The sequence below is a fragment of the Microtus ochrogaster genome, chromosome 16, assembly GCF_000317375.1.
Source record: "Microtus ochrogaster isolate Prairie Vole_2 chromosome 16, MicOch1.0, whole genome shotgun sequence".
Classification (NCBI taxonomy): Eukaryota; Metazoa; Chordata; class Mammalia; order Rodentia; family Cricetidae; genus Microtus; species Microtus ochrogaster.
The window spans coordinates 31,306,463-31,333,887 of NC_022018.1; the positions used below are offsets into that span (position 1 = coordinate 31,306,463).

Below are 27,425 nucleotides of genomic sequence, written 5' to 3' on the forward strand. Positions count from 1 at the left end.
GTGTGTGTGTGTGTGTGTGTGTGTGTGTGTGTGTGTGTGTGTGTACCATGCATACAGAACACAGAGGTCAGCCTCTGCTGTTCCTGCTCAGGAGCTGTCCACCTAGAGTTTTGAAACAGAGTCTCTCGGTGACCTGGAATTTACCAATTCAGCTGGGTAGACTGGAGAGTGAGCCTCAGGAGCCCGCCTGTTTCTGCCTCCCCTGTGCTGTGGTTACAAGCGAACACCACCATGGCTGGCTTCTTATGTGGGTTCAGGAATAAAACTCATGTTCCCATGCGTGCACCTCAAGCACTGAAGCCGCTGTGCTTTCTCTCAGCCTTCTCTCTCTGTTGAAACAGAAGCTCTCCCACCTGTGGGATGACTGACAGTTTAGAAAAGACCCAAGCAGTCTTGTTATTGATTTTAAGATTGGAGGATGTTTCAATTGAGGTCCATAATGCTTGCATTAAAGTGAAGACTGTGAGCTAACAAGAAGGTTCAGATGGACTCTTGCTGCAAAGCCTGAGGACCTGAGCTTGATTCCCTGGACCCACGTGGTGGAGGAGAGAACCTGCTCCCCCCATTTGCCCTCTGACCTTCCCACATAAATGTCATGGAGACTGCACACATGTGCGCACACGTACATAACTGAACGAATGTGAGAAAATAAAACAAAATGGAGAAGAATTGCTTCCCCTGTTTCATAAACAGAATCTGTAGCTGTTCAAGTGGGCACTTGAGTTAGAGGCCTATGGGACCTTCCATGGCCCCTCCGTCTGTTTGCTAAGAAGTGAGGTTATAGAAAGCCGTTTAGAATTTTTTCCTCCCATTTATATCACTTATCTAAGTTGGAATTTGTCATTTGCTTGACAGTGTTGACATCCGAGAAGTAAATATTGGCACTGCCTTGATTTATTTTAGGGCATCAATACTTAAAGGAAGTAGGCAGGCAGGGCTGGAGAGATTGCTGCTCTCTCAGATGACCCAGGTTCAATTCCCATAACCCACATGGGGAATTCTCAGAGCCATCCATAACTCCAGTTTCACAGTGCCCGGAGCTCCCTTCCGCCCTCTGCGAGCACTACATGCACACGGTGCACAGACACATTCAGGCAAAGCACCAAACACATAATAAAAATAAAATAAATCTAAAAAAGCAAGCAATGACTTAAATGCACCCCCTTTTTAAAAGAGATTAGTCACCTTGGTAATGGGTGCCTTGTAGATATAGAATAAGCAGACATCTATTTTTAGGACTCATCTCAAATAATCATTTAGCATAGCAGGCTATTTCCACCTGGCTCACATGCTTATTGAGACAACTGAATTATACTTCTGGTCTTGCTCGAGATGTGGAGGAGCATAAACAGAAGGGCATGCAGTTGGGAAAGGAGGGACCCGTCAGGCATGAAGAAATGACTCAGAGGTCAGTGGGCCCCTGTGCTGCCTGTGACTTAGCCTTCCTAGGAAAAGGAGCGACTTACTAGGGTCACTGGTGCTCAAGTGCAGAAGGGGAAGCATTTCACCGCAGTGTTTCCTTTCCTTGTCCTGATTTCTTGGGTCTTGCTCTTGCAAAAGGAATAATGACTTTTTTTTTCTTCTGGAAGTTGATGGTAATTTTTAAGTCATCTTAATTGATCTAAAATTTGTCAGCCATAGTATCTACTCATCCTGTGTTTCCAGTGTGAGTCTTAGAAAATGCACATTATTCCATATTTAAAAGCAACGTGCAAAAGTCAGTGTGCAGCCTGTACCACGGTGATGCTCTGCAGGGAAAGGCAAGAGTTGAAATGTCAGTAAATTCCGCTGTGGTCCTGTGGGTGTGTAAGCAGCATGGGTCCCTTCCCTGCCTTGTTTCTGCTCTTCTCTATTTTCCTGATGCTGGAAACAGTTTTGATGCCTATGAAACTTTAAAAAGCTCAAACCTAACAGTTCCCGCTTTCCTTCGTGAATTGCTTTCAGTGTTGTGACGGCAGCAAAGCCTCCCTTTGGCTGCCTGGGTGGTTTGCTACTTGCTGTCACTCATGAAAGCCTTTGAGCACTTCCGCTTTGAACTCCTCGGGGTGAAGATCCGTGCCTAGCAGGTGTGAGCAAGCCTGTTGGAGATCTGCCCCTTGTCACACCTAACCCTGCTCGTCCTGGAGGAGCTGTTGACATTTGAGGGGAGAAATATGTAAACACAAGCTCACCGAACCCCAGCATGTTTTGTAAGTCGGGATGGCAGCTAATAAAAGCATGACACAAAGTAGAGCTGTCACCCAGACTAATTCCCAGATGTCATTCCATCATGAATTCTGGTGGCGTTAATGAGCTACGGTCTTCATAATCGGTCTCCAAGCAGTCAGCCTTCCAATGCTGATTCCCATCACTGACTCTTCAGCATCACCAAGTTCTCCTGGTAGCCCTGATTTGCAGTGCTGTTCTTACCTGTCCTTTCTGGACCAATCACAGTGCGAGGCTTGGTGTGATAAGGGGGAAGTAGCCAGTCACCTCAATCTCTATCTGCCTCAACCTCTCCACACCTCCTTGTTGTAAGAGGCTGTTCATTCTTTCTGACTGCCCTGACTCAAAATAATCACACAGAAACTATAACATTTAAAACACTGCTTGGCCAATAGCTTAAGCATATTTCTAGTTAGCTCTTACATCTTAAATTAACCCATTTCTATTCATCTGTGTATCGCCACGTGGCTGTGGCTAACCTGGTAATGTTCCAGCCAGGGTCTGTCTCTGGCAGGGCTACATGGCTTCTCTCTGACTCCACCTACTCTCTATATATATCTTTTCCAGCCTGGCTATATTCTGTTAAGCCATTGGCCAAAAGCAGATTTTTTTATTCATTAACCAATAAAAATAACACATAGACAGTAGGACTTCCTGCACTGACTCCTGGCTCAATGCCCTTGTCCTAAACCTGCCTTCTGATTCAGCAAAATCTCATCACTCTAATTTCAAGATATCCTTGTGTGTGTGTATGTGCGTGCATGTGTGTATGTGAATGCATGTGTGTTGATACCAAAAAAAAAAAAACAAAAAAAAAAACAATGCACCAGATACCCTGGAGCTGGGTTACATTCAGGTGGATGTAACACACTAAGGTCCTCTAGAAGAGAAGCAATTGCCCTTAGTTACTGAACCATATCCCCACAGATATAACCAACCCCGTTTCTGGGTTTTAATGCATAAAGATGAATATTGATTCACCTGTAATTTTCAAAAAGACCAAAGTCTTTTAATTTTTTTGTATTTTTTACATGTATGAGTGTTTTGTCTGCATGTATGTGTGGGCACCACAGGCATACATGCATATTGCACACATGCTTGCAAGGTCAAAGGGGCAGAAGGGAATAAGACCATAAGGTTGTGAGCTACCCCATGTGGATGTTGCTGGGGCTCAAACCCTGGTCCTCTGGAAGAGTAGCCAGTGTTCTTAACATCTGAGGCATCTCTCCAGCCCCAAGAAGTTGTTTTGTTGTTGTTGTTTTGTCTCTTTTGGGTTTTTTTTTTGTTGTCGTTGTTGTTTGTTTTTGCAAAGCTCCAGCAGTCCTGAAGATGAATAACAGCAACCAAGTCTGTAGTTTCATATGAAGAAGCGTAGCAATGGAGATCTGGTATAATCTCTAACAGGTTTTTTGAATGAATACCAGTAAGTTAATATATAGCTCAAAATTAAAAATAAGGACATTATGGGGGACTGTGACTTGCTTGAATCTAGTCAAAATTTATGAAATATAAATACTACAGTGTTTCTTGGAAATCATATTTCTTCTCTGAAAGGCTTCTAAGTAAAAAACAAAAGTTGGCCCCCAGCAGCTCTCTTACATTTCTTATATACGCTGTCTTCTCTCCGCTCCCAACTCCAAGGGGCTAGAATATCAAGAAAAGGAATTCTGCATCCATGGATAATACATGTATTAATCTCTGGAAGAACACCATGCAGAACATACTACAGTGTTGCTGACCACGACTCAATCCCACCTGTCTGTAGACAACTGTCTATGCTCCCACCCACTTCCACCCGTGCATAGTTCTCTGTGGGTTTGTTCTCATTCCTAGCATTGTACTGGTGCCCAGTATGACCTAGAGTTCTTTCTTCAAGAAAATTACATGACAGCTTAGTGTTCTTATTTACTGTGTTACTGGGGTTTTGAGACAGGATCTTACTATATAGCCCAAGACAGGCCTTGAATTCACTCAGCCTGTCTCAGCTTCCTGAGTGCAGGGATGACATGCATGTGCCTCTCTGCCTGTCACTGTTTTCATGATGATATAATGGCACAGTGCATTAACCACTCTTGTGATGATGTCTGTGCATGCATGGTGCTAGGCATTGAACCCAGGATCTTGTGAATGATGGGCAAGCGTTCCAGGCCTAATATCATGGCTACTATTTCTCAGTGTTACAAACATACATACAAGCATGACTGACTCTTATGTGCCTCTCTGTGCCCTTAGGTATGTCCCTCAAGACATACATACCAGAGGATGAGGGTGTTTTACACACTCACCACGCGTCCCTTCCAACAGTGGCATTGCGATTCTACTAGTACTTTCTTTAAGACATTTGATAGAATGGAGCATCCGCTATCAAAATGCAAATTACTCAGTGGTGGGTAAACACATGCTCACACCCTTACACTCTGTTGGATAGTATAAGCGGAGTATGTGGGGCAAACCTTCAGTAATGAGTAAAGTCGTGGCACTTGCTAGGAAGGCAGCAAGCTGTCTGAAGACAGAGCACATTGAAACATAGATGGAACTAAAAAGTAGATGGATTCGTCACTTTTCTTCTTGCTGTGGCCAAATACTGACACAAAGCAACTTCCAGAAGTTTGGCAGTTATTGATCTGTAGTTCAAAGAGATGCAATTCATCACGGCGAGGTAGAGGCATAGTGACAGGTCCCTTGTGTCTGATGTCTAGAAGCAAGGGAAGCGGAGAGCGATGCTATCAAATCTCCAGACCCTCTCTTAGTGACTGACCTCCTCCAGTGACCTCCTAAAAGTTTGACAACCTTCCAAAGCGGTGCCACTAGCTGGAGACGAAGTTCCAAACACGTTTGTCTGTGGGGGACATTTCACATTCAAATTGCCAGAACAGGCATGGAGTGATAGAAGGATGCTCAGCGATGCGGAGTTGCTAGATCACTTCCATGTTCTAAAGGCTAGAGAAGCTGGAAGAACTGTAGCAAAGAACTGGTCACATGCTCATTACTAGAATGAAGAGAAGAAGTGAAGTTAAACCTCTCCCCCCAGCCACACTCCTAACAGTCACCTGTTCCCCACAGGAAGTTAGTAAAAAGTTTCTGTGTACTGTGTCATCTTCCAAAGCATGTATGTCCCAAAGTCCTGCACAAACGCCTGCTTTTAGACGCTTTCATCCCATGACGGAGAGGAGAAATGAGCAGATCGCACAGTCTGGGACATAGGCTTTCTAATACAGCGTGTCACTCACCCAATATGACACTAGAATTTTGCAGACAGAGCTTACGACTGAATAACAAGCCAGACATGCTGGACAATAATCCCAGCATTCAGGAGACAGAGACCAAGCCTAGACCCCTTAGTGAGTTCTCGGCCAGCCCGAGTTATATAACAAAACCCGGCCTCAAAATAAAGGAATATAAAGTAACGATAAAATGAAGAATAAAATCTAAGGAAACATTTGGATTTGTTAAATTGTAGTGTTCTTCTGAGTTTTAGATTTTACCCAACATGGCAGTTCTGCCTTAGCTCTCTTATCCTCTTTGTTTCAAGCCTATCGTGCTTGTGGAATTTCTAAAGCAGCATCTTCTCAACTCTGCTCAGCATCGAAATCACCTGAGAGACCTCTGAACAGCTGTATAAACAGGTCATTGCCTGTATTTATTATCCTAGAATGCCCAAGGCTTGGAGTCAGGCCACTGTAGCTTAATCTACTGATGCAAAGAATAAGAAAAAAAATCCAGTTTCAGCACACTTCCATGCTAGCACACAGGAGCAAAGGTGGCAACCTTCTCCACACAGCAAAGTCCAGGCCGGTCAGTACCACATGGTGAGACCCTGCTTCTGATTCCAGCTCTTTTTTGTTGTTGTTGTTGTTATTTTGGTTTTTTGAGACACGGTTTCTCTGTAGCTTTGGAGCCTGTTCTGGAACCTAGATACCCAAGGTCCAGAGAGCGACTGTGAGAACTTGAAGAATTCACAAAACTGGGCTTCTTTGCGGGGTAACCGGGGTTGTTGTGTCTAGTTACTATGCCGCCTGTTAATTTCACATATTTCTATTTCACTGCATTTAAAATTACAGAGAATTTCTTCTGTCTTCTGCAGCTATGAAGTTTTTGTCCCATCCGATGGAGCAGCCAGCTTATTCTCCATCCCCAGACTGACCTCCAGTGAGGGAGCACTTTTTCCCTGCAATAAGGTCCATTTTCAGAGGGGTGTGGCTTTAAAGCCCTGTGACAGTGTGGAGGGCGTCTGCTCTCTGAGGGTTTAGATTCTTCTCCTTCTCCTAGGTTCCTTAAAGAACAATAGGTGATGCTAGTTGGTACGTGTCTACCTTGGGAGGCTTCAGTGGGGACACTCACTCAGTCCTGCTAGCTCACCCCCTGCCTGGGCCTGACGTCACCTGCTGAGACAATGGCACACGCTTTGAGGCTGCCTGGTTGATCATGGGTAGGGTTACCTCACAGTTCTAGGACAGTCCCTTGGGGGAGTAACCTTGGGCTTCTGTCCAGCTGAAGCGGTGTTTGTGACACTGTACCTTGGTCTGTCACAAGGACTCTTCACAAAGCCAAACAACCCAAGAAAGGATCCGAAGGGTTTGAGCACTCTGCGGGCCTCCTACCTCTCTCGCCTTCTTAACTGACCCAGATTATCACTTCCTTTGTGAGCACCCCTACCCTTTCTTATTTGTCCAGCCAACTTAGTGCCGCAGACTCATCTTCCAAATAAGGAGAGAAGAGGGGAAAGAGTTTAAATAAGTTCGTCTTTAAAGAAACCCCGTGTTTTCAGCCTTACAAATAAAATCTCTTCTGTAGCCCTGACTACGCTTTAAATTTCAGGTTGTTGGACTACCTGAAAGTTTGATGTTGGCTCATGTGTGCAGTGTTGTTGTTGTAATTGAATGGACTGAACCATTACAAATGTTCTTATCCTTAGTAAACCTTGGTCGAACCTAACAAAGAAGGGGGGGTGAAGGGAAGGAGATGGAAGGGAAGAAAAGGAAGGGAGAGGGGGGAAGGAAGGGAGGGAGGGAGAGAGGGAGGGAGAGAGAGAGGGAGGAAGGGAGGGAGAAAAAGAGGAAGAGAAGGAGGGAGGAAGAAAGGAAGGAGGGAAGGAAGGAAGGGTGGACACTCCTAAGGAAACATAGGCCAGTTGGGAAGATGGGGAATAGCTCAGTGAATAAAGTATGCAGGCTTATAGATGAAGTATCAATCGTCAGAACCCACATACACTCTGGGTAGGCATAGCAGTTGGCCTGTAATTCCAACACTGTGAAGTTGAAAATGGAATCTGTGGAGCAGGCTAGCTAAGTAAACTAGCCATATGGTCCATTTCTACATTCACCTAAGAGAATGAATAAGATGAACACTACCTAGGAAGATTCCTACATCCACCTTAAGTGCCCACATGCATATGCACACATGCCCATATACATGCAACACACATGAACACAAGGGCATCATAGACACATAGCCCCTCCAAAGGAAACCTAAGTGGCAGTGATTTCGTGTGATCATATTTGTTTTGGTATAAGTGGATACGCACCTTCTTAGGGAAGTCTCGGAAGCGTTTCATGCCCCTCATGCCCAGGACCTGGTGAGTCACTCCACCTTGTTATACCTCGGAATGTCAACAAGCTCAGGATTCTGTGTGAACCTGCCTGACAGTCACCACGATCTTCCATCTGTCTTACAGGACTGCCAACCAGACTCCCCGAAATCATGCTGGTGGGATCCCAGTCCTTCTCGCCTGGAGGGCCCAATGGCATCATCCGGAGCCAGTCCTTCGCAGGTTTTAGCGGCCTACAGGAAAGGCGATCCAGGCAAGTGCCGGGTGCTCGCTCCTTCTGGGAAGCAGCAAAAAGAGGCAGGTGCTGATGTGCCTGTCTCACACCGTGCATGTGTGTGGTAGGTAATGTCCTCTCTGTGGAAAAGATAGCACACCCAGAATTAAGTGCTATCCTTTTTAGCACTTAGAATTCTTTGGGCAAAGATGTCTTAGTGTTTAGGATAAGCTTAGCCATCAATATGTACACATACACATACATAAATGGCTAGCTTATTCTAGCTATTTTGAGCGGTCATGTCCTCCCTTTTGGCTGAGGGGAAGGTTTTTAATGTAGCTATGAGGAAGAGTACAGCCAGAGGCATCTGGAAGCATCCAGAGCTTACAGAGAAATTAGTTCAGTGAACATGGCCAGCAGAGTAAACTGGGGCGTGGGGCAGGCATGTGGTGGAGGAGTGAGGGAGGGAAACCAAGAAAGAAGCGTGCATGGCTGAAATGGTAGGGTTATATCAGAATCAGAAGCTGGGGGAAGGGAAGCTTAGGGCTGGGCGCGGGAGAGAGGAAGCAGGATGCAGGCACAGACTCTGTAACAGGTACTTACCATGCTGAGAGAGCCTGGGGGTCAGCACGCACTTTGGTATGCTAACTGGTGCCACAGTTAAACATGGACCTGAGCATGTAGACTCCCGCTGCCTTACTCCCAACCCCCTTACAAGCACACTTTCCTGTTTTGGAGACTGTACTTGGAATGAAATTATGCAGTGGATGGAGACCGTGCCTCACAGAGGGACTCTGGGGAGCTGATATCATTCAGGTTGGGCTTGGGAAATTGGGCCCTACTTTCCGTGGAATCTCCTCCTCTCATCAAACCCATAAAACCAAGGAGGTTTCAAGACAGATTCTGACTCAAAAAAATGATTATGAAGAATGATAAAGGACAATACCCAAAAGTCAACTTCCCACTTTTAGACACACGCACACACACAGGCGCTAGCACCTTTACATACACTCACAGGCCCCACATACTGCAAAGAGAGCCCTAAGTCCAAGCTGCATGTGTTTTTGTTTAATGCCTTAGCTGTTTGTCATGTTTTATCACATAACCCAGAAAGGTGTCATTCACATTCTACTGAGGTATAAGTTTGTATCTGATATTATACAAAGATTTGCTTTCCCTTTGGTTGGATATGACTTCTACCTGTTCATTGTTTCCACCCAGAAGCATTTATCCCTGGTCCCTGTGAGCTAGACTATAAGAGCACCCTCAGAAAGCATGAAGCCCAAAGCTAGAAACTGTCCACAAACATCAAGAAATGAAAGGTTGCCAGGCGGTGGTGGCGCACGCCTTTAATCCCAGCACTTGGGAGGCAGAGGCAGGCGGATCTCTGGGAGTTCGAGGCCAGCCTGGTCTACAAGAGCTAGTTCTGGGATGGGCACCAAAGCTACAGAGAAACCCTGTCTCGAAAAACCAAAAAAAAAAAAAAAAAAAGAAAGAAATGAAAGGTGGCCAGCTGGACTCTGTTGCTGTCCAGGGCCGTGTTAACCTTCCTTCAGGACACTAGAACCAAGTCAAAGATTTAAAAGACATTTCCCTAGTGGGTCATTGTGACGTCCAGACTCACAGCCTCTTTTCTCTTGTTTTAGGTGTAACTCCTTCATTGAAAATGCATCTGCTCTCAAGAAGCCTCAGGCCAAGCTGAAGAAAATGCACAATTTAGGGCACAAAAATAACAACACTCCTAAAGAGCCTCAGCCGAAGAGGGTGGAAGAGGTTTACAGGGCTCTGAAAAATGGACTTGAGTAAGAATAATGGACCTGACGATGCCTGGTGGGGAAAGGAGACCTTTTTCCTTCCTAAAATAACCCTTTTCCTTCCTAAAAGCTAGTTGTCTTAGGGAATCAGTTCTGGAAACAGCCCTGTGTGCTGCTACTGTTTTATTCTTTTGTTTGGTTTTGAGGCAGAGTCTCATGCCTCAGGCTGGCCTTGAACTTGCTATGTAGACAACGGCCTTGCAGTTCTGATCCCATCTCCACCTCTCCAGTGCTGGGATTGCAGAGAGAAAAGTGTACCAGCATATTTTGCTGGGTGTTTCCTTCTTGTTCTATAATTGAGGCAGCTTTTAATAAGGCTCACAGATGGGAAACAGGTTGGGACTGCATGTCGTATCCATGACATTGAAGCAGGCTTGAGGCTTGACGCAGTGGTGTGTTTATAGCTAACTCCCTCCAGAGCTGGACTTCCCTTTGATGATAATGGACATACATAGCTGAACTAGAAATTGCTACGGAAGGGTTCTGAGCCTGGTGTGGCAGATCACACCTGTAATTCTACCCTTCACTCAGGAGGATCATCTAAAGGTCAAAGTCAGCCTGGATGGCATAGTATACAGCCTGGCTCAAACATACACACATTCAAACACTCTGGAGCCTTCCTGAATGTGCTATAAGGACAGTTTGACCAGAAGAAAACTTGCCTAGCATTTGGTAAGGCACTTGCAGTCCCTACTGGGTGACAAAACTGTGTCCCCCAAGTCCTGCCTAACTCATCCCTCACAGATGACTTATCATTTGTGGATTTTCATCCTCACAGTGGCAAACCCCCCCCCCTTCAAACTAGACAAGATTAGCTCAACTCCTAGTCTTTCCAAAATGTTCCCCAGTCACAGAGCAAAGTTTTGATTCTTTTTTTCAAGAGGAGAGAGGGGCAGGGTCTCACCCTGTAACCCTTGCTAGCCTGGGAGTTACTTGAAGTCCAGGCTGGCCTAGAATACATACTAATAGTCCTGCTTCAGTCTCCCATGTACTGAGATTATAGGTGTGAGCCACCACCTGACTGACATTCCAATTCTTAAGCCCCTCTTAGAAGGCAAAGGTCAGCAACAGCCCAGATCTCGCCAAAAATGAGAGCTCACCACGATGTCTTACCTTTGCAGTGAGTACCTGGAGTTTCACCAGACGGAACTGGACAAGTTGACTGCTCAGTTAAAAGATATGAAAAGAAACTCTCGCCTGGTAGGTCCCTCTGACCATGAGGATGCTAACACAGGGTGGAGGGTGGGAGTCTCTGCTCCTTGCTTACCAGAGGTGGGGAGGGGTGTGGAGGCTAGGAGCGCTTAAGGAAAACAGATACAAATAGCAAAGCTATTGCCTCTGGGCGTATGTTTTATGTTTTGGGAGGAAGAGCTGAGCTTCTTGACTCACACCTGTAAACCCAGCAAGAGGAAGGCTGAGGCGGGGAGATGGCCAGCCTGGGCTATAATATAGAGAGACCTCTGCGTGTTTATGTAGATATACTTCATAATGAAATAAAGATGATAAAGAGGGTTTTTGAAAACTTCCCTAAGTGGAGCTGGAGGGATGGCTCAGCAGTTAAGAGCACTGGCTGCTCTTCTAGAGGTCCTGAGTTCAATTCCCAACACCCACATGGCAGCTCATGATCTGGTGCCCTCTTGTGGTGTACAGATCAACACGCAGACAAAGCACTCATATACATAAAATACATAAATAAATCCTTAAAAGAAAACTCTAAGGAATACAACAAAATGAGATGTTGCTGTTTTCCTAGCATCTCCTTAATACATTCAGAATTCAGAAATAAGAACATTTATTTGCGTTATCGCCAATCTGTAAATATAAATCAGTGCCCTGGTTTGCATCTTATTGCTGTGATAAACACCACAGTCAAATGCAGCTTGCAGAAGAGTTTATTTCAGCGCACAAACTAAACTCCATCGTAGAGAGATGTCAGGGCAGGAACCTAGAGGCGAGAACGGGCGCAGAGGCCATGAGGGATTGCTGATTTACCGTCTTGAGTCTTGCTCAGCCTGCTTTCTTACTCAGGACCACGTGTCCAGGAGTGGCACCACCCACAATGGGCGGGCCCCTCCCACACCAGTTATTAATTAAGAACATACCCCACAGACTTGCCTACATGCCAGCCTGGTAGTATTTTTCTCTGTTGACATTCCCTCTCCTCAGAAGGCCCTGGCTTGTGTCAAAAACTAACCCGCTCAGCCAGTGGCAGGGAAGGAAGGGGAGAAGTCTCTAAGAGACCCGATGGAAAGCGCCTCGGAGCCTCATTAGAATCCAGGCTGGGTGGTGAATGTCCTCTATTCTGATGGATTGGCAGGACTAATTTTGTTCCTACCAGAGTGTTATTTATCACACCTTAGCCCGTCAAGGCAGCACAAACCCGGGCAAGTCTGCATAGTCAACCCTGGCAGCTGTGTGAGAAGACATGTTTACCTTCCACTTCGCTGGCAGATAAGACTTTGCTGGGTTTTGTTTATGAACCCTTAAAGCTGCCGAGAGACCACACGAACTGGGTGCAGCTGTAGAATGGCAGAGGTCAGACCACGCTGACTCTGGAGGGTACTCCAAACAACCCAGAGTTTACTCATTAAGAACAAACCCCCCAAAATCCAGTAGAATTTAATGGGGCTGGTGATTCCTTCACAGGCGATGTAGAAGTGTGAGCAGGGTCATTTATTAAAGTGGGCAGCATTTCTGAGGACGCTGTGTTGTAACCAAGGGTTCCTCCTTTTATTTCAGGGTGTGCTGTATGACCTAGACAAGGTAGGCCATCCTGGGTTGCGGCTGAAAGGTGAAACTCTGCACTTTGAGCCCTTTGGGGGACAGTAAGCTTCCAGACAAAGAGTGATGCTCTTGTGTTGGGAAGGAAAATCCATTTTTTGTTCTTTTTCTTCCATGAAGAGGAAGAATGAACATCAGGGCCTGCAGAATCAAAGGGCATTCAGCTCACTGGAAAGCCAGGCTCCAGGCTGTGTGTTTGCTCTGCTTTCTGAGAGTCTGTAACTTGGATTTAGAGGTCCTCACCATGTAGCCTTCAATAGTGACTGCCATTTTCATCAACTATGAGACTTCCTTGATTGGAAAATGCTGCAATTGTTTTGTGCCACCAAATATATATTTTTTTCCGCTATATATTCCATATATAATATTTAAAAAATAAAAATTTTTATAAAATAGAAAAAATTATTCCAGTTAACTCTAGTTATTCTTTTCATGTAATATATATTTCATGTGATATATATATATTTCATATAATATATATATTTATTCTTATTGGCAAAATTCTTTCAGGCCCTTTAGTAGTGAGATTTTTGTGCCTTCCTTTTTAGTTGTTTACAATATCACTCTCCATGCCGTTCTATATCCATAGCTTTATCTCAATGCCAAATCATGTATACTCTCTGTGAAGATATCTTAAAGGGCAGTTAAATCAAATGTATGTTACAACAGTATTTATAACTCATAGGACTGGCATGAGCAGCTGTATCTGTGAACCCAAACCGATGGCTATCTGCCACCATGGCAAATAACAATTATGAAATGTACCCCGCTTCATACATAATTCAATATGCAAAAAAAAACTCAGTTTAGAACATACAAAAAATGGCACTGCTCCACCAGAAATCGAATGGATTGGCCACCTTGGCATTAAACATGGGCTGAGCATGATTAGCTCAAGCTCATCTCTCATGGGAGTCAGTGTTTTGAAAAACATTTTCAAAATTAACATTCGAACACCCCTAAAATAGTGGCAAAGGTGGGAGAAAAGAGGAAGTAGTAAGTTACTGCATTTCCGGCACTTGTGCAGAGGACGTGCTAATGAAATCACTCCCGAAAGCCTAATCAATCGCACTGCCAATGGCTCACGCTCTTTTCAATCTTCTCCTTTTAATTCCAGCAAATTAAAACGATCGAAAGGTACATGCGACGCCTGGAGTTTCACATTAGTAAGGTAAACAATGCTGCTGTGGTCTTTGCTTCTGTGTTTCTGCTCGTCGTTCCTGCCCAGCGTAGGCCCACCCTGAGTCTAGCACGGGTCCAGTGAGCCTTTACCTAATAGATGCCTCAGCTGAATGTAGAAGTGAAAGCCTTGGGGCTGAGACCTGGCTCAGTAGCTCAGAGCACTGGCTGCTCTTGCAGAGGACCTCGGTTCAGTTCCCGGCTCCCACGTGGTGGCTCACAACCAATTGTAACTCCAGTCCTAGGGGAGCCAACACCTTCTTCTGACTTCCGTGGGTACCAAGCATGAATGTGGTGCACAGACATACATGCAAGCAAAACACCCGTTCATATAAAATAAATAAAATCCAAAAGAAAGAGAGGGATTAAGGGATGAAGGGAGGGAGGGAGGGAGAAGATGAGGAGAAAGGAGAACGAGAAGACCGATTGTTCATTGCTGTTGGGACTGCACTTTGATGAATCTGAGCAACTTAATTTCAGTTTCTCTGCTATTGATCCATGACTTCACAAAATTGTTTTCAGTAAATAACCTCACTTTTCATTTTTAAATACTTAATCATGGGGCGAGAGAGATGTCTCAGTGGTTAAGAGCACACTCGCTCTTGCAGAGTTCAATTCCCAACACCTGCTTCCCTTGGCTCACAACCTCCTATAACTCCAGCTCGAGAGGATCTGATGCCCTCTTCTGGCTTCCAGGGGCACCTGCACTCAAGTATACATATCCGCACATGGATACACATAGTATATAGGCACATAATTAAAAATAAAATAATTGTTTTTGTAAAGGCTGTCTTCAGGCCTATGGAAGTGGGTCTGGGGTTAAAAGTACTTGCTATGCAATCATTCAATCATGAGGACCAGAGTTTGGAACCCAGCACCCATGCCACAAGCTAGGTATGCCCAAAATGTTTGTAACCCCAGATCCAAGTGGGGCAAAGACAGGAAGTTGGCTGTGGCTTGCTGGCCTTCAGTTTAGCTGAGAAAACCTGAGCTACACATTCAGGGAGAGACCCCTCCAACCTCAAAGAATAGGTTGAGAGAAGAAAGCAGCTGGCGCCATCTGCTGGCTCCTTCTGCACACACACACATGCACACACACACACATGCATGCATGCACACACGCATGCTTGCACTTGCGTGCAGTTAAACTGCCAACTCCAAAATTGTAGGTATCACCTGTTAGTCATGCTTCTTAAAGTGATAATAGCTTTGTGTAGTACAAGTTTTCCCTTCGATGGGAAACCAGGAGCTCTCCCAATGCATATTGACATGCAGAGGGCTCCTGTCCTTATTGTCTAACTCCACAGTCCAGCACAGACCTACAGATTTATCCCCACTTCTCTGTGCCCCCATTCCACCCTTTACCTCCCTTCCCTACCTCCTTTCTTCTTTCTTTCTTTCTTTCTTTCTTTCTTTCTTTCTTTCTTTCTTTCTTTATTGAGACAGGACCTCAATGGCCTGGAACCCACAACCCTACTACCTCAGCCTCCCAAGTGCTGGGATTATAGGCAGGTGCCACTATGCCCAGCTACCTGAGTCAGTGTAAACAATCCCAGTGGTGGCCTCAAAGACATGAAAAGGCCTTTTCAGTTTATGTCATTTAGAAACAAGATCGAGCAAAATCTACTTTGAAAAGAATAAGCAAACAAAATGTGTCACACCGTGCTGAAAGTAAGTGACTGGTCTAAAGGAATCACCTCGGCAAGACTCTGCTTCTTGAGAACAGCAATACAGTGTATCTTTAAGGGCATGACAACGGCCTGTGGGACTTCTCTCAAGCATGACGGTTATTGATCTCTTTCCTGTTTGGGTTCTGGCAGGTAGACGAGCTGTATGAAGCCTATTGTATCCAACGGCGCCTCCAAGATGGTGCCAGCAAAATGAAGCAAGCATTTGCGGCGTCCCCTGCCAGCAAGGCTGCCCGAGAGAGTCTGTCCGAGATCAACCGCAGCTACAAGGAGTACACAGAGGTAAACCCCGTCATCTCTTTCCATGACTGTGCCTAACCTGTTAGTGACTGCCAGGAAAAGGCGAACTGCAGCACACAAACCCATGCCATACTCTAGAAGATACACACAAATGCAGCCAGACCTGCAGGCACAGGCCTGTAATCCCAGCTACTCGGGAAGCTGAGGCAGGGGAATTGCAAGTTCAAGGCTAATGTGGGCTACAGAGTGAGTTCAAAGCCAGGCTGGGCAGTTCAGTGAGACCATGGCTCAAAAGGACAAAAAAAGAAAAAGTAAAAGCTGGGAAAGTCGGTCAGTGGTAGAGCATCTATTTCCCTGGCAAACATGAAGCTCCTCCCCTAGTATGGCAGAGAAAAAACTTTAAGCAAGCAAGACAATGGTGGAATTGTCTAAGCCAAGCCATGACGCTTAACATCCCGTCATTTAAATTCATTTCCCAATGCTGTAGTGTGCCCTGGAGGACGAGTTGACACAGGTTAAGATGTCTAGCCCACGTATGGTATTGGTGTGCGTATCCATCCTACCTGCAGCTTTGTTTTTGTTATTATTTGTTTGTTTGTTTATTGTTGATATGTATATAAGAAATTTTTATCCAAGATAAAGAACCATGAGCAGAAATGTGTCTTCATGCTTTCTGATGGTCCCTGGGGTCCAAGCACTGAACAGGGAGGCTTTCACCCCTCTAGGGCCTCTGGAAGAACAGCCTGTGCTCTTAACCACAGAGCCATCTCTCCAGCCCTGTGACCTGCATTTTGAGCACACCAAAATTACAAGATCCTACAACAGCCCTAATAATCACTACAGTTTCAAAGCAGTGAAAAATCACAAGCGATTTTCTCACACCTGCAATCACACGGCTCAGAGCGCCTTCACGTGTGTAGCCATGTTCATCCCTGCCTGCATCCATACATTCTGAGCATGGGTGACTTCAGTTGTTAACCTAGTGGCCCTGGGTTCTTGAGACAGTAGTAGCAGTTCATGCGGTCACTACTGAAATGCCTTGTGCTTCAAGCTGCAGCGTGGAGGGTGGTGGATCTAACTCCATCTCCTGTGCTCTTTGCAGAACATGTGCACCATTGAGGCGGAGCTGGAGAGTCTTCTGGGAGAATTCTCCATCAAGATGAAAGGTAATCTCTCCTCGTTTAGAGAGAGAGAGAGAGGTGCTAGCTCCACAGAGCTTCCTGAGAAGGCGTGCTATTTGTGTTTTCCTTGCAGAGACATAAGGTCACACTCAGCCCTCTCACTCCTGGAGGTATTCTGATGAGTCTCTTCTTGACTCTTGCCTTCACATTTAGAAACGGCGGTTATTGTAGGACTATGTCAAACAGGCAGAAAAACCGAGTGAGCTAAACAGCAAACCCTTCACAACCCATCCCCCAGAGTCGGTAATCACCAAGACTTTGCCACGTTTTCTTTTCCCTCTGATGAGCTAGAAAACTCCAGAGGAGGGAAACCCTAGTGTGTCAGCCCGTGCCTGTAAACTTCAGTGACGAGATCTGAAGGAATAGGGCCATCTTCTTATGTAACCGCAGAGCCTCATCCTGTTGTCCCGTTGTCACATCTAACAGAATTAACAAGCCTTTGTCATTAACCTCGTTCGCTTGCACACGGCCCCGGCTGTCTCAGAAATGCTGCCTACAGTTGCTTCACTTCAGTCAGGACCCACACAAGGCCCGTGTGTTATAATTAGCTGTCAGACGGATTCCCCCAATCTAAAAACCCCGTCCTACATTCGAGACTTGCCTGTTGGCATCTCTGTTTATTTATCTACTTAGGATATTTCTTTTTGTTCAGAACTTTTCTACATAATTCAGGCTGGTCTCAAGCCCAAGGCAATCCTCCTGCGGCTGCCTGCTCAGCACTGGGGTTATAGGTCTATATCACTCTACCTGAATTACTGTCACATAAATCATTTCATTTGTTCCTTCCCTCCCAGGGTCCTGTGAGTCTGTGACATTTAGTACAGAATGTTCTGTTCTAGAGGCATCATTGGTTTAGACTACAGCATCTTCAGCATTAAAAGGAAGCCTGGTTTCAGAAAAAAGAGAGCACCACCTAGATATGGTCACACTGACATCGCAGTGTCCACAGTGGCCATCAGGGCTGGGGGTCAGCACCATCCCAGCCAGTCCTTTCCTCTCCCACGTTTTGGCCCATTGGACTTCAGTTGAGCGGACGGGACCCTGTGGTCCTTTCTCTCAGTGTGGTTGCTTGTTTAACAGTTTGATCGCTAGATTGCTAATGAGGATAATAATCTTACCTACTTTCTGGAAAAAGGAGAGTAAAGAGGGGAGACTCTTTCAAAGGGGCTCAGGGTGGGGCTAGAGATGGCACAATAGTTAAGAACATCAGTTCTTGAAGAGGACCTGGGTTTGATGCCCAGTGCCTACATGACAGCTTACATCCACTGGTAACTCCAGTTCCAAAGGATCTGGTGCCCTCTTCTGACCTCCTAGGGCAGCAGGCAAACATGTGGTGAGTTCATACACCTTGCCCATGCAAGCATCTGCACCTTTCCAACTCTGTGGGCCCATTTGCTTCCACTTGGGTCTCCATCTGAGGCAGTGGTTCAAAACCACTCTGGACCCACCCTTCCTCTCAGCAGTTCAGAATCTGTACAGGCAGTATGGGGTTCTAAAGGTCTTTCAATTTCTAGATGATTCTGTCAGCAGCCTGGTTCCTTGTGGACTAGCATGCAGAGTGAAGTTACTTTGTCATTGTTAACACAAAGACTGCCCATGTCCTGTTTCTGACATTCACTAATATCAGATGCTTCCATTTCTGATGAGAGGGATAATTTCTTCTGTTTCATATGGCTGGTGGCCAAGAGACATTAGATGACTTCACACAGGTCACACAGAAAACTGATGTCAGACTTGAAACTGAATTTTGGGTCCTGGCTCCTATGTTACTTTCCTCATCTCTGTGACAAAAAGCAGCTCTGGTGAGAAAGGGTTTACCATAGTTATGGTTTGTCATGGCAGGGAGGGTGTAAAAGAGCTCATGGCTGTGGGGCCTGCAGCTGAGGCTCCTCCAGTTTCCTAGGAGTAAGCAGAGAAAGGACTGATGCTCAGCGCACCTCCCTTTTGTTGGTGTGATTCAGTGCAAACCCCAGACTGCAGGATGTGGCCACCCACATTCAGGGTGGGTCTTACCTTTTAAATAAACTGACCCTGGAAACACCCTTACGGATAGACCAAAGGGTTATGCTTCACTGATTTTCAGGCCTCTTCCTTCCTTCCTTTCCTGCTTGCTTGACAGGGTCTCACGTAATATTTGCTACACATCCAAGGCTGACCTTGAACTCTTGATTTTCTTACCATTCCCTACCCACTAATTGGTAGGATTCTAGTCACCCATCACCAAACCCAGCCTTCCAGGCATTTTTTTTTATTCAAGCAATTTGACCGTGGAAATTAACCATCTCAGCTGCCAGTACATGGCCACCTTAATGCCACATTATGAAGAAGTTTTAACAATGGAACAGACACAGCCGTTGCTCAAATGCTGATTTTTTGTTCCCTAGAGAAGGGATCCTCTTCACCCTAAAACACCAAAACCCTAAAACCCAAAAGGCCTGGTAGGGGAAAGGGACTACCCACTATCCACGTGATCTAAATCTGGAGGTAGTAAGGAGATGATATTGAGATTCTGCCATTGGAAGAAATATCCTGGCCACCAGCCGTGAACTGGGTGCCTTGAGCTGAGCCAGCAGATGCTGGAACTATCTGCTCTGCTCTCTCTCTGCCCACTTTTCTCATCTGCCTCCTTGATTGCCCTAATATCACTCCCACCCTCTTAATGTAAAAAACTCAGAATCTGCATCTGTATCTCTTTTTCTGTCCCTGTCTCTTTCTCTCTCTTGCACACACACACACACACACACACACACACACACACACACACACACACATACACACATACAAATACACACACGCACCATCCTCTTTTCCTCCACAAAAGAAGACCTCACTGCTCCTAGATTCCTATGAGCCACTCCTGTCCTTTGCCTTTGATTACGATGCACCCCCAGCCCCTACCCCCCATATGCAAAACCAGCCCCTTGCATCACATTCTCAGATCTGGCAACCCCTAACTTCCTCCCGACACACCCTCCCATACTTCCCCTTTGCTCAACCCCACAACTAGCCACAACATGAAGGGTGGTTGTCCTGCTGATGGTGATAAAGACACAGGAGCAAGAGCTACTGAACTAGGCACACCGGCCTTTGCCTCCTCGTGGCCCCTGGCCTGATCTCCACAGCTGCTGGGGTGGTGAGGGGGCCCTCTGAGCCTCGCATCCTCACTCAGTGGGCATCCATGGGCCATTGAGCCAGTCAAATTGCCAGAGTGCTGTGGAAGCCTGAGCTCATGAGGGAGGGAGGGGCTGCTGAGGACCGAGGCAGGAGGGAGGATATGAGCACAAAGCCACCTTGGGCAGCATAGTGAAGTGTCTGAAAAGAAAAAAGAAAATTAAGTCACGTTTGGTGGTTCATGCCTGTAATCTCAGCACTCAGTAATCTAGGAGCAGCGAGGTCTTCTTTTGTGGAGGAGAAGAGGATGGTGCGTGTGTGTATTTGTGTGCATGTAAGAGAGAGGGGCAGAGGCAGAGGCAGGGCAAACCTGGGCTTCAGAGTAAGACACAGTATCAAAAAAAAATTTTTTTTAAGAGGCTTCCACTGAGGGGAGGCTTGGTGGGCTGGGGGTGAAGGGAGCTTCCTAAAGTAACCTTGGACTTAGAACAAATAAGCTGAAAGCTCTCCCGGGAGGTGGGGAAGCTGCCCAGAGCTGACAGGGGGAGTGCCGTGGCCTACATGCTCTGTAGACGTGCTGTGGGGAAGCCACAGGGCCAGAGTCTGAGAACTCCTGAATGCCCAACTGAGGAGAGAGAACTTGATTCAGGACCACGAACCAGGAAGGAAGCTGAGAATTGCGGCCTCTTACAGAAAACTGGTTTCTTCTCGGTTATTACCTCACCGAAAGTGAGTTCCAGGAGCACACGTGTCCAGAGGTCAGCTAGGCACCATGGCAAGGTCAGCCTCTCGTGAACTAGGAACCTGCCTGTAGAGCAGGAAGGTCTGTGTTAAGACACGCAACTGTTACGTACTTGGCAATTTGCCTTAAGTAGGAGGTAACACGCTTTGGAAGGCCGTGGCAGAACTGGGACACAGTGGAGGACTTCCATGACAAAACCTTGTCAAAGCAAAGGAAGTTAGTGGCACAGGGAGCGAGGGTGGGTAACTGTAGCTGTGTGGCTATACAGCTGTGTGGCTGTATAGGGGTGTGGCTGTATAGGGGTGTGGCTATAAAGCTGCGTGGCACTATAGCTTTGTGACTGTATAGCTGTGTGACTATGTAACTGCATGGCTGTATCGCTGCGTGGCTATATAGTTCTGTGGCTGTATCGCTGCGTGGCAGTATAGCTATGTGGCTGTATACTCGGCAACTTTTCTCCACTGTGATAAACTCTCTGAAAGGGGAAAGGATTCCCTGTGGCTTACAGTTTGGGAGAATTCAATCCACTGTGGGAGAGGGAGCCATGGTAGCTAGAGAGTCTTGCAGCTGAGACAAGGGTTTGTACATCCAAGTAGATCAGGAAGTCATGCAGGGGCTAGAAGCAAACAGAACTATAAACCTCAAGACCCACCCTCCAGTGTGTGGTTCCCTTCAGTTAGGACCCAACTCTTGAAGACTCCAGAACCTCTCAAAACAGAGCTCCCAGCTGGTGACCGAATGTTCCAACATGAGCCGGGACATTTCATCGTCATATAGTCGTGCTGGTAATTTTGAGAAGGGGGTGTTAAAAAGACTCCCCGCCCCTTCTCACCTTCTCTAGCATGGTACATGGTCCGCTTTTTTTCAGTGCGACCGTAAACAGGCAGCAGATTACCTCCAAACTAATCATCTCTAGGTTTTTCAAAGGATCAGTTGGGTTTTGTTAGAATTAGCACATCAGACTTTGGATTCATAAGAGCCAGCCAGCAATGCTTTCTTTCAGATGCGTTTTGTGGAGGGCCGGGGGGGGGGGGGGGGAAGGGAGCTAAATGCTCCAGAAAATAGCTTCCTCCCATCCTGCTTTTATTACAGCGAGTCCTCCTAAGTGGCTCCTTAGCTTCTAATTACTTGCGAGGACTGGTCCGAGATGAATGGGCTCGCCAAATGAAAGGTTTGCCAAGTTGGTGAACTGCTGCCATCTACTGACGAACGGTGGTAAAACGTGGGTCCATTTTGAGGCTTCCCTGGACTTACAGATCTTATTCATAACCATGCCCATAGGTCAAGGGGAAGCAGATTCCTTCATTCCAGATTCTCACAGCCTATTAGTTGAACCATTCATTGAAGGTAAAACACACAGTGTGGGGTCATCTTTGTTATGTTCCAGGAGTAAAAATGTGGTTTACTAGAAACACAACCCAGGGCAGGGAAGACAGCATGGAGAGAGAGCATCAGGACCTGAGTCTGGAGCGCAGAATCCACGTAGAAAGCTGGGCATAGTGTTGTGCGCTAGGGTGTTGGGGAGCAGAGATAGTTGAGACAGGTAGGTAGGATAGGTCCCTTTGTTTTCTGGCCAGCCAGTCTAACCAAACAGCAACCTCATTAAGAGATCCTGTCTCACAAAATAAGGAGGATACAACAATCGAGGAAAACGGTATCAGTATCAGCGTCAAACTCTGGCCTCCGCATAACCAGGCACACGTGTGCACTTGCGTACATGCACAAGCATATACAAATACAAGAAACAACCTTCCAGGGCTCAAAGGTTATAAATGAAAAACATCTGTGCCAAATTTTTCACTGGCATTTTTGTCCTAAATTTTTTATTGAGAAAATTCTAATGTATATAAATATTTTCACCCTTCCGCGGTAGTCTTTCGGTAAATAGCTATAAAAAGAAGAAAAAGGGTGACCAAAGCTGAGGGACTCCCGAGCTGCCCCAAGACGATGACCAACTCTTCTGACAAGATGCTTTTGCTGCTGAACCAGGCTGCTGCATAGCAGACCTCAAGGGGCGCGATTCATTTCAAAATGACTTACAGAGGGCACAGGGAAAGGAAAGCCACCTTGTGCTAGCTAGTTCTGTGTCAGCTTGACACAGGTAGAGTCATCTGAAAGGAGGGACCCTCAAGTGAGAAAAGGCCTCCACGCAATCAGTGTTTTCTTAATTAATGATTGATGTGGGAGGACCCAGGCTATTGTGGGTGGGGCCATCCCTGGCTGGTGGTGGGGCCATCCTGGGTGCTATAAGAAAGCAGACTGAGCAGCCAGAGGGAGCAAGCCAGTAAGCAGCCCCCCCCCAGGGCTTCTGCACCAGCTGTTTACCCCAAGTTCCTGCGCTGATTTCTTTCAGTGACATGGAAGCATAAGCCGAATAAACCCTTTCCTCCCCAGGTTGTTTTGTTTGTGGTGTTTATCACAACATTGATAACCCTAATTAAGACACACCTCTTCTGTTGAGGGTGCAAGCTGTTGGTGATTGGTTAGTTGGTTGGATTGAGTTGGGTTTTTTTTTTTTTTTTACTTATTTTTATTTTATGTGCATTGGTGTTTTGCCTGCATGATTATCTGTGTGAGCGTGTCAGATCCTGGAGTTAGAGACACTTGTGTCCGACCATGTAGGTGCTGGGAATTGAACCTAGGTCCTCTGGAAGAGCCATCAGTGCTCACAACCACTGAGCCATCTCCCCAGCCCCTTGATTTGTTTCCTTAATCACCAGTTTTGTGTACATTATAGTCTATTTCTAGCAATTTCATAACCATACACAGTGGCATCGTTATGCTGTATAAAAAGGATGAGAAAACCAGAACAATAAGTGTGTTCAGTCAAGTTATGGGTGTGGGGGAAAAGGACAAGGACTCCAAAGGGAAGTATTTAGTGTCACAGAAGGGGACAGAAGGGAAAACAAGAGGCCAGTTTATTTTCATGAGAATATTTTTGTCTGTGAAAGAATAGATCTCTCTGGTCCTGTTGCCCTGATCCTGAAATCTGCCCAAGGTACACAGAATTCTAACTACCCAGCATCTTCCCCAGTCCTAGCAATCCCCCTGCCCAGCCACCCTATCAAGGAAAGTCCCCTCTAGCTTTGATGGATGGAGTCCCTCCCTCTACATCCCCTGCAAAGGCTGTTTGCTTAAGGTGGTCCCAAATCTGTTATCTGAATCTTCTCCAGTTTCATATATTACTTGAGTTTTTCACCAGAGACGAGCTGGGCCTCTAAAGGAGGGACGTGTGTTCTGTGACTCACAGCACCATCTCTTGCTTACAGGTCTGGCTGGCTTTGCTCGCCTCTGTCCTGGAGATCAATATGAAGTAAGTAACATGTCGGTCTACATGTTGACATAGGGGCTTGAAGGACAAGGGTTGTCTATAGTTTTGTTTTTTGTTGTTGCTGCTGCTGCTGCCTCTGCTGTTTTGGTACCAGGAACTGAACCCAGGGTCTTGTGCTTGCTAAGCAAGTGCTCTACCATTGAACTGCATCTTCAGTCAATGTTTTACTTTTTGACTAAATTGTGTGTGTGTGTGTGTGTGTGTGTCTGTCTGTCTGTCTGTCTGTCTGGGTGGGTGGGTGGGTGTGGACAGGAGTACAGGTCCTGCAGAGACCAGAGCTTGAGTTGCAGGCAGTTGTGAGCTGCCTGGTGTGGGTGCTAGGAACTGAGCTCAGGTCCTCTGCAAAAGCAGTGTGTACTCTTAATAGCTGAGCCATCTCTCCACTCCTACTTTTTGGTTTTGAAACAGCATTTCGTAAAGTTGCTCAGGCTAGCCTTGAACTTGAAATCCTCCTGCCTCAGCTGGGATGTCAGGTACACACTACCAAGCCTGGGCCCAGTTCTTTTTGATTAATTTATCTTTAACACTTTGAGCCAGTGAGGAGGTTTGGAGGGTATCTAAGAACTCCCGCATACAGAACGTGACCGCTCCATTACCCCATTACCATGTGGATGCTACTTTGCTAACAGCAACCATGACCCCTCATTGCTAAGTTCTTCTCCCAACAATCCTTAACGCCTCCAAACTTAGCATTGCCTCTTCAGCAAATGCCATCTGATAGTCTATGTTCATAGTCTCCCAAGTGCCCCAAAATTTTACACTGTAGCAGTTTTTCTTCCTGATTCAAGATCTAATCTAGGATCATGATTGATTCAAAGTTTTAGGACTATAAAAGGGACACAGCTACCAGGCATGTCCAGCTCATGGCCTGTGAACTGCCTGCAGCCAAGAATAGAAACATGGGCCTGACACAAAATCATAAACATCAGACATTAGGAGATAATTTGTATGTGTGTGGAAATTTTTGCAAACTCAGTTTCATAGTTCTTGAGTGTGAACTTTGTGTGTGTCAATATCATCTGACCGTGTCCAAAGGTTGGACATGACCAATACCTGACTGTAGAGTTTTCTTTATAAAAACATACTTATAAACAACACAGTAGCTCATACCTGAAGAGATTGTCAGCTTGAGATAGCCTGAACCTTGCCAAGAGGTGGTGGTGCATGCTTTTAATCTCAGCACTTGGGAGACAGAGGCAGGTGGATCTCTGTGAGTTCTAGGCCAGTCCAGTCTACACTGAGAAACTCTATCTCGGAAAACCAAGAGAGAGAGAGAGAGAGGCTAAGATACACAATAAGACCATGTCTCAAAAACAAAGCAACCAAAACCTTTTTGAAACAGAAAGGCCTTTTGTCCTCTCCTTCTTCAGAAGAGCATGCACAAAGTACTTTCGTCATCTCCTTGCAAAGGCTCTAAGATCGTTCACAACAGCTTCCCTTCTCTGCTGGAGAACAGAAGGTTTCAGTCTTTACCAATGTCACCTCCCTCATTCAGCGGAAGAAACTTCTATTTCTCCATTCTGGATAGAATAGAATTGGAGATGGTTCTTGTCTCTCTAAAAGAGCTGGTGTCAGCAAGGAGCTCTGATGGCTGAGATGGTGATGCAGGATAAACAAAGACAAGTTTCACATTGAGTAGGCAGACTAACACAGGGCTATGACCTCTTTTTGTATTGTTTTATTTTTGGTTTTTCAAAACAAGGTTTCTCTGTATAGTCCTAGCTGTCCTGGAACTCACTCTGTAGGCCAGGCTGGCCTTGAACTCAGAGATCTGCCTGCCTCTGCCTCCCAAGTGCTACTAATAAAGGCATTCTCCACCAACACCTGACCTCTTTTTTAAATACCTATGTAGATTTATTTTTATTTTATGTGTATGAATGCTTGCCTGCATGTATATCTGTATACCACGTGTGTGCCTGGTGCCTGCAGAGACCAGAGGAGGGTGTTGGATCCCCTGGAACTGAAATTAAGGTAGTTATAAGTCATAACGTGGGTGCTGGGAACCAAACCTCAGTTCTCTGCAAGAGAAGCGAGTGCCCTTAGTCAGTGAGCCCATTCTCCAGCTGCTGCTATTCTGTCTTACTAAAGAAGCTTCCACACCCTCAGCTACAGAAGCAGAATGTACTCCTTGACTAGGCCAAATGTGCTGACGATATGCCTATAACAAATAGCCAGCCACTCAAGAATCAGACAGGGACTGGAGAGATGACTCAGCAGCTAAGAGCACAGTCAGGAGGTCCTGAGTTCAATTCCCAGCAACCATATGGTGTCTCACAACCATCTGTAATGAGATCTGGTGCCCCTTTTTGGCCTGCAGGCATACATGCAGGTAGAACACCGTATACATAATTAATAAATAAATGTTTAAGAAAAAAAAAAGTCAGACACAGGTAGAGTTCTGAGTTTAGAGCCTGATCTACTTAGTGAGTTCCAGGCTAACCAGAGTGACATAGTGAGACCCTATTTCAAGTATATAAACAAATCAATTAAACCTCCTCCAGACCCTCATGGGCCCCACTGAGAACCCTAAGCCTCCTCCAGACCCTCATGGGCCCCACTGAGAACCCAGGCTTGGGGGTGGGAAGAGGAATGGAGGGCAGGTGCCTATTTCCTGGCCCTTGGATCTTGGCCACTGGGAGAGAAAGTGGAGCGTGGTGGAACATGAGGCTGCCTAACTAATGTCTTCACCCCAGATTTTCATGAAGTATGGCCGGCAAAGGTGGAAACTGAAGGGCAAAATAGAAGTGAATGGCAAACAGAGCTGGGATGGAGAAGAAACTGTCTTCCTGCCCCTCATAGTCGGGCTCATTTCCATCAAGGTACCGTGGCATCGCTGCCTTTTGTTGTTTTTCCTGATGATCCCTGGATGGGGACCCTCCATCCCACACACAGGCTTCTGTCCGTGCAAAGCCGCTTAGACTTGAACGTCTCTCAAAGCCAGGAGACAAAGTATCTGTAACAAAGTAACATTTTACAGATACCTGTGTTTCTGAAATAAGGAATTCATTGACTGCCGGGAAAATGAAAACACTATCCCTCCTTTTCTCCTCTCATCTTCTCTACCAGGTCACAGAACTCAAAGGACTGGCGACTCACATCCTGGTAGGCAGTGTGACCTGCGAGACTAAAGAGCTGTTTGCAGCCCGCCCCCAGGTGGTGGCTGTTGACATCAATGACCTTGGTACCATCAAGCTGAACCTGGAAATCACCTGGTAGTAAGTTCCTTTTTGGAAATCACCTGGTAGTAAGTTCCTTTTTTTCACGTTCATCCTAAAAAAGCAGGTGCGGACAGCTGAAGCTGTTCAGGGCTGGTGTGTAAACCGTGGTGTCAGCACTGAGCAGTGGCCACACCCAAACTGCTATACCTTCTGGTTTTTTTGTTTGTTTTTTT

The 27,425-nt window shown here is 46.1% G+C and overlaps 1 protein-coding gene across 5 annotated transcripts in view; it reads left to right on the forward strand.

Moving 5' to 3' along the window:
• Ripor2 (RHO family interacting cell polarization regulator 2) overlaps positions 1-27,425 on the forward strand; it is a 110,200-nt gene that overhangs the window by 49,286 nt on the left and 33,489 nt on the right. For all 5 annotated transcript variants that reach the window (XM_005354971.3, XM_005354972.3, XM_005354969.3 and 2 more), the window contains exons 2-11: positions 7,880-8,006; positions 9,614-9,769; positions 10,903-10,981; positions 12,521-12,544; positions 13,680-13,733; positions 15,562-15,711; positions 16,772-16,835; positions 23,973-24,016; positions 26,728-26,853; positions 27,101-27,249. In XM_005354971.3, the coding sequence (XP_005355028.2) occupies positions 7,880-8,006; positions 9,614-9,769; positions 10,903-10,981; positions 12,521-12,544; positions 13,680-13,733; positions 15,562-15,711; positions 16,772-16,835; positions 23,973-24,016; positions 26,728-26,853; positions 27,101-27,249 (973 nt within the window). The remainder of the gene's footprint in view (positions 1-7,879; positions 8,007-9,613; positions 9,770-10,902; positions 10,982-12,520; positions 12,545-13,679; positions 13,734-15,561; positions 15,712-16,771; positions 16,836-23,972; positions 24,017-26,727; positions 26,854-27,100; positions 27,250-27,425) is intronic.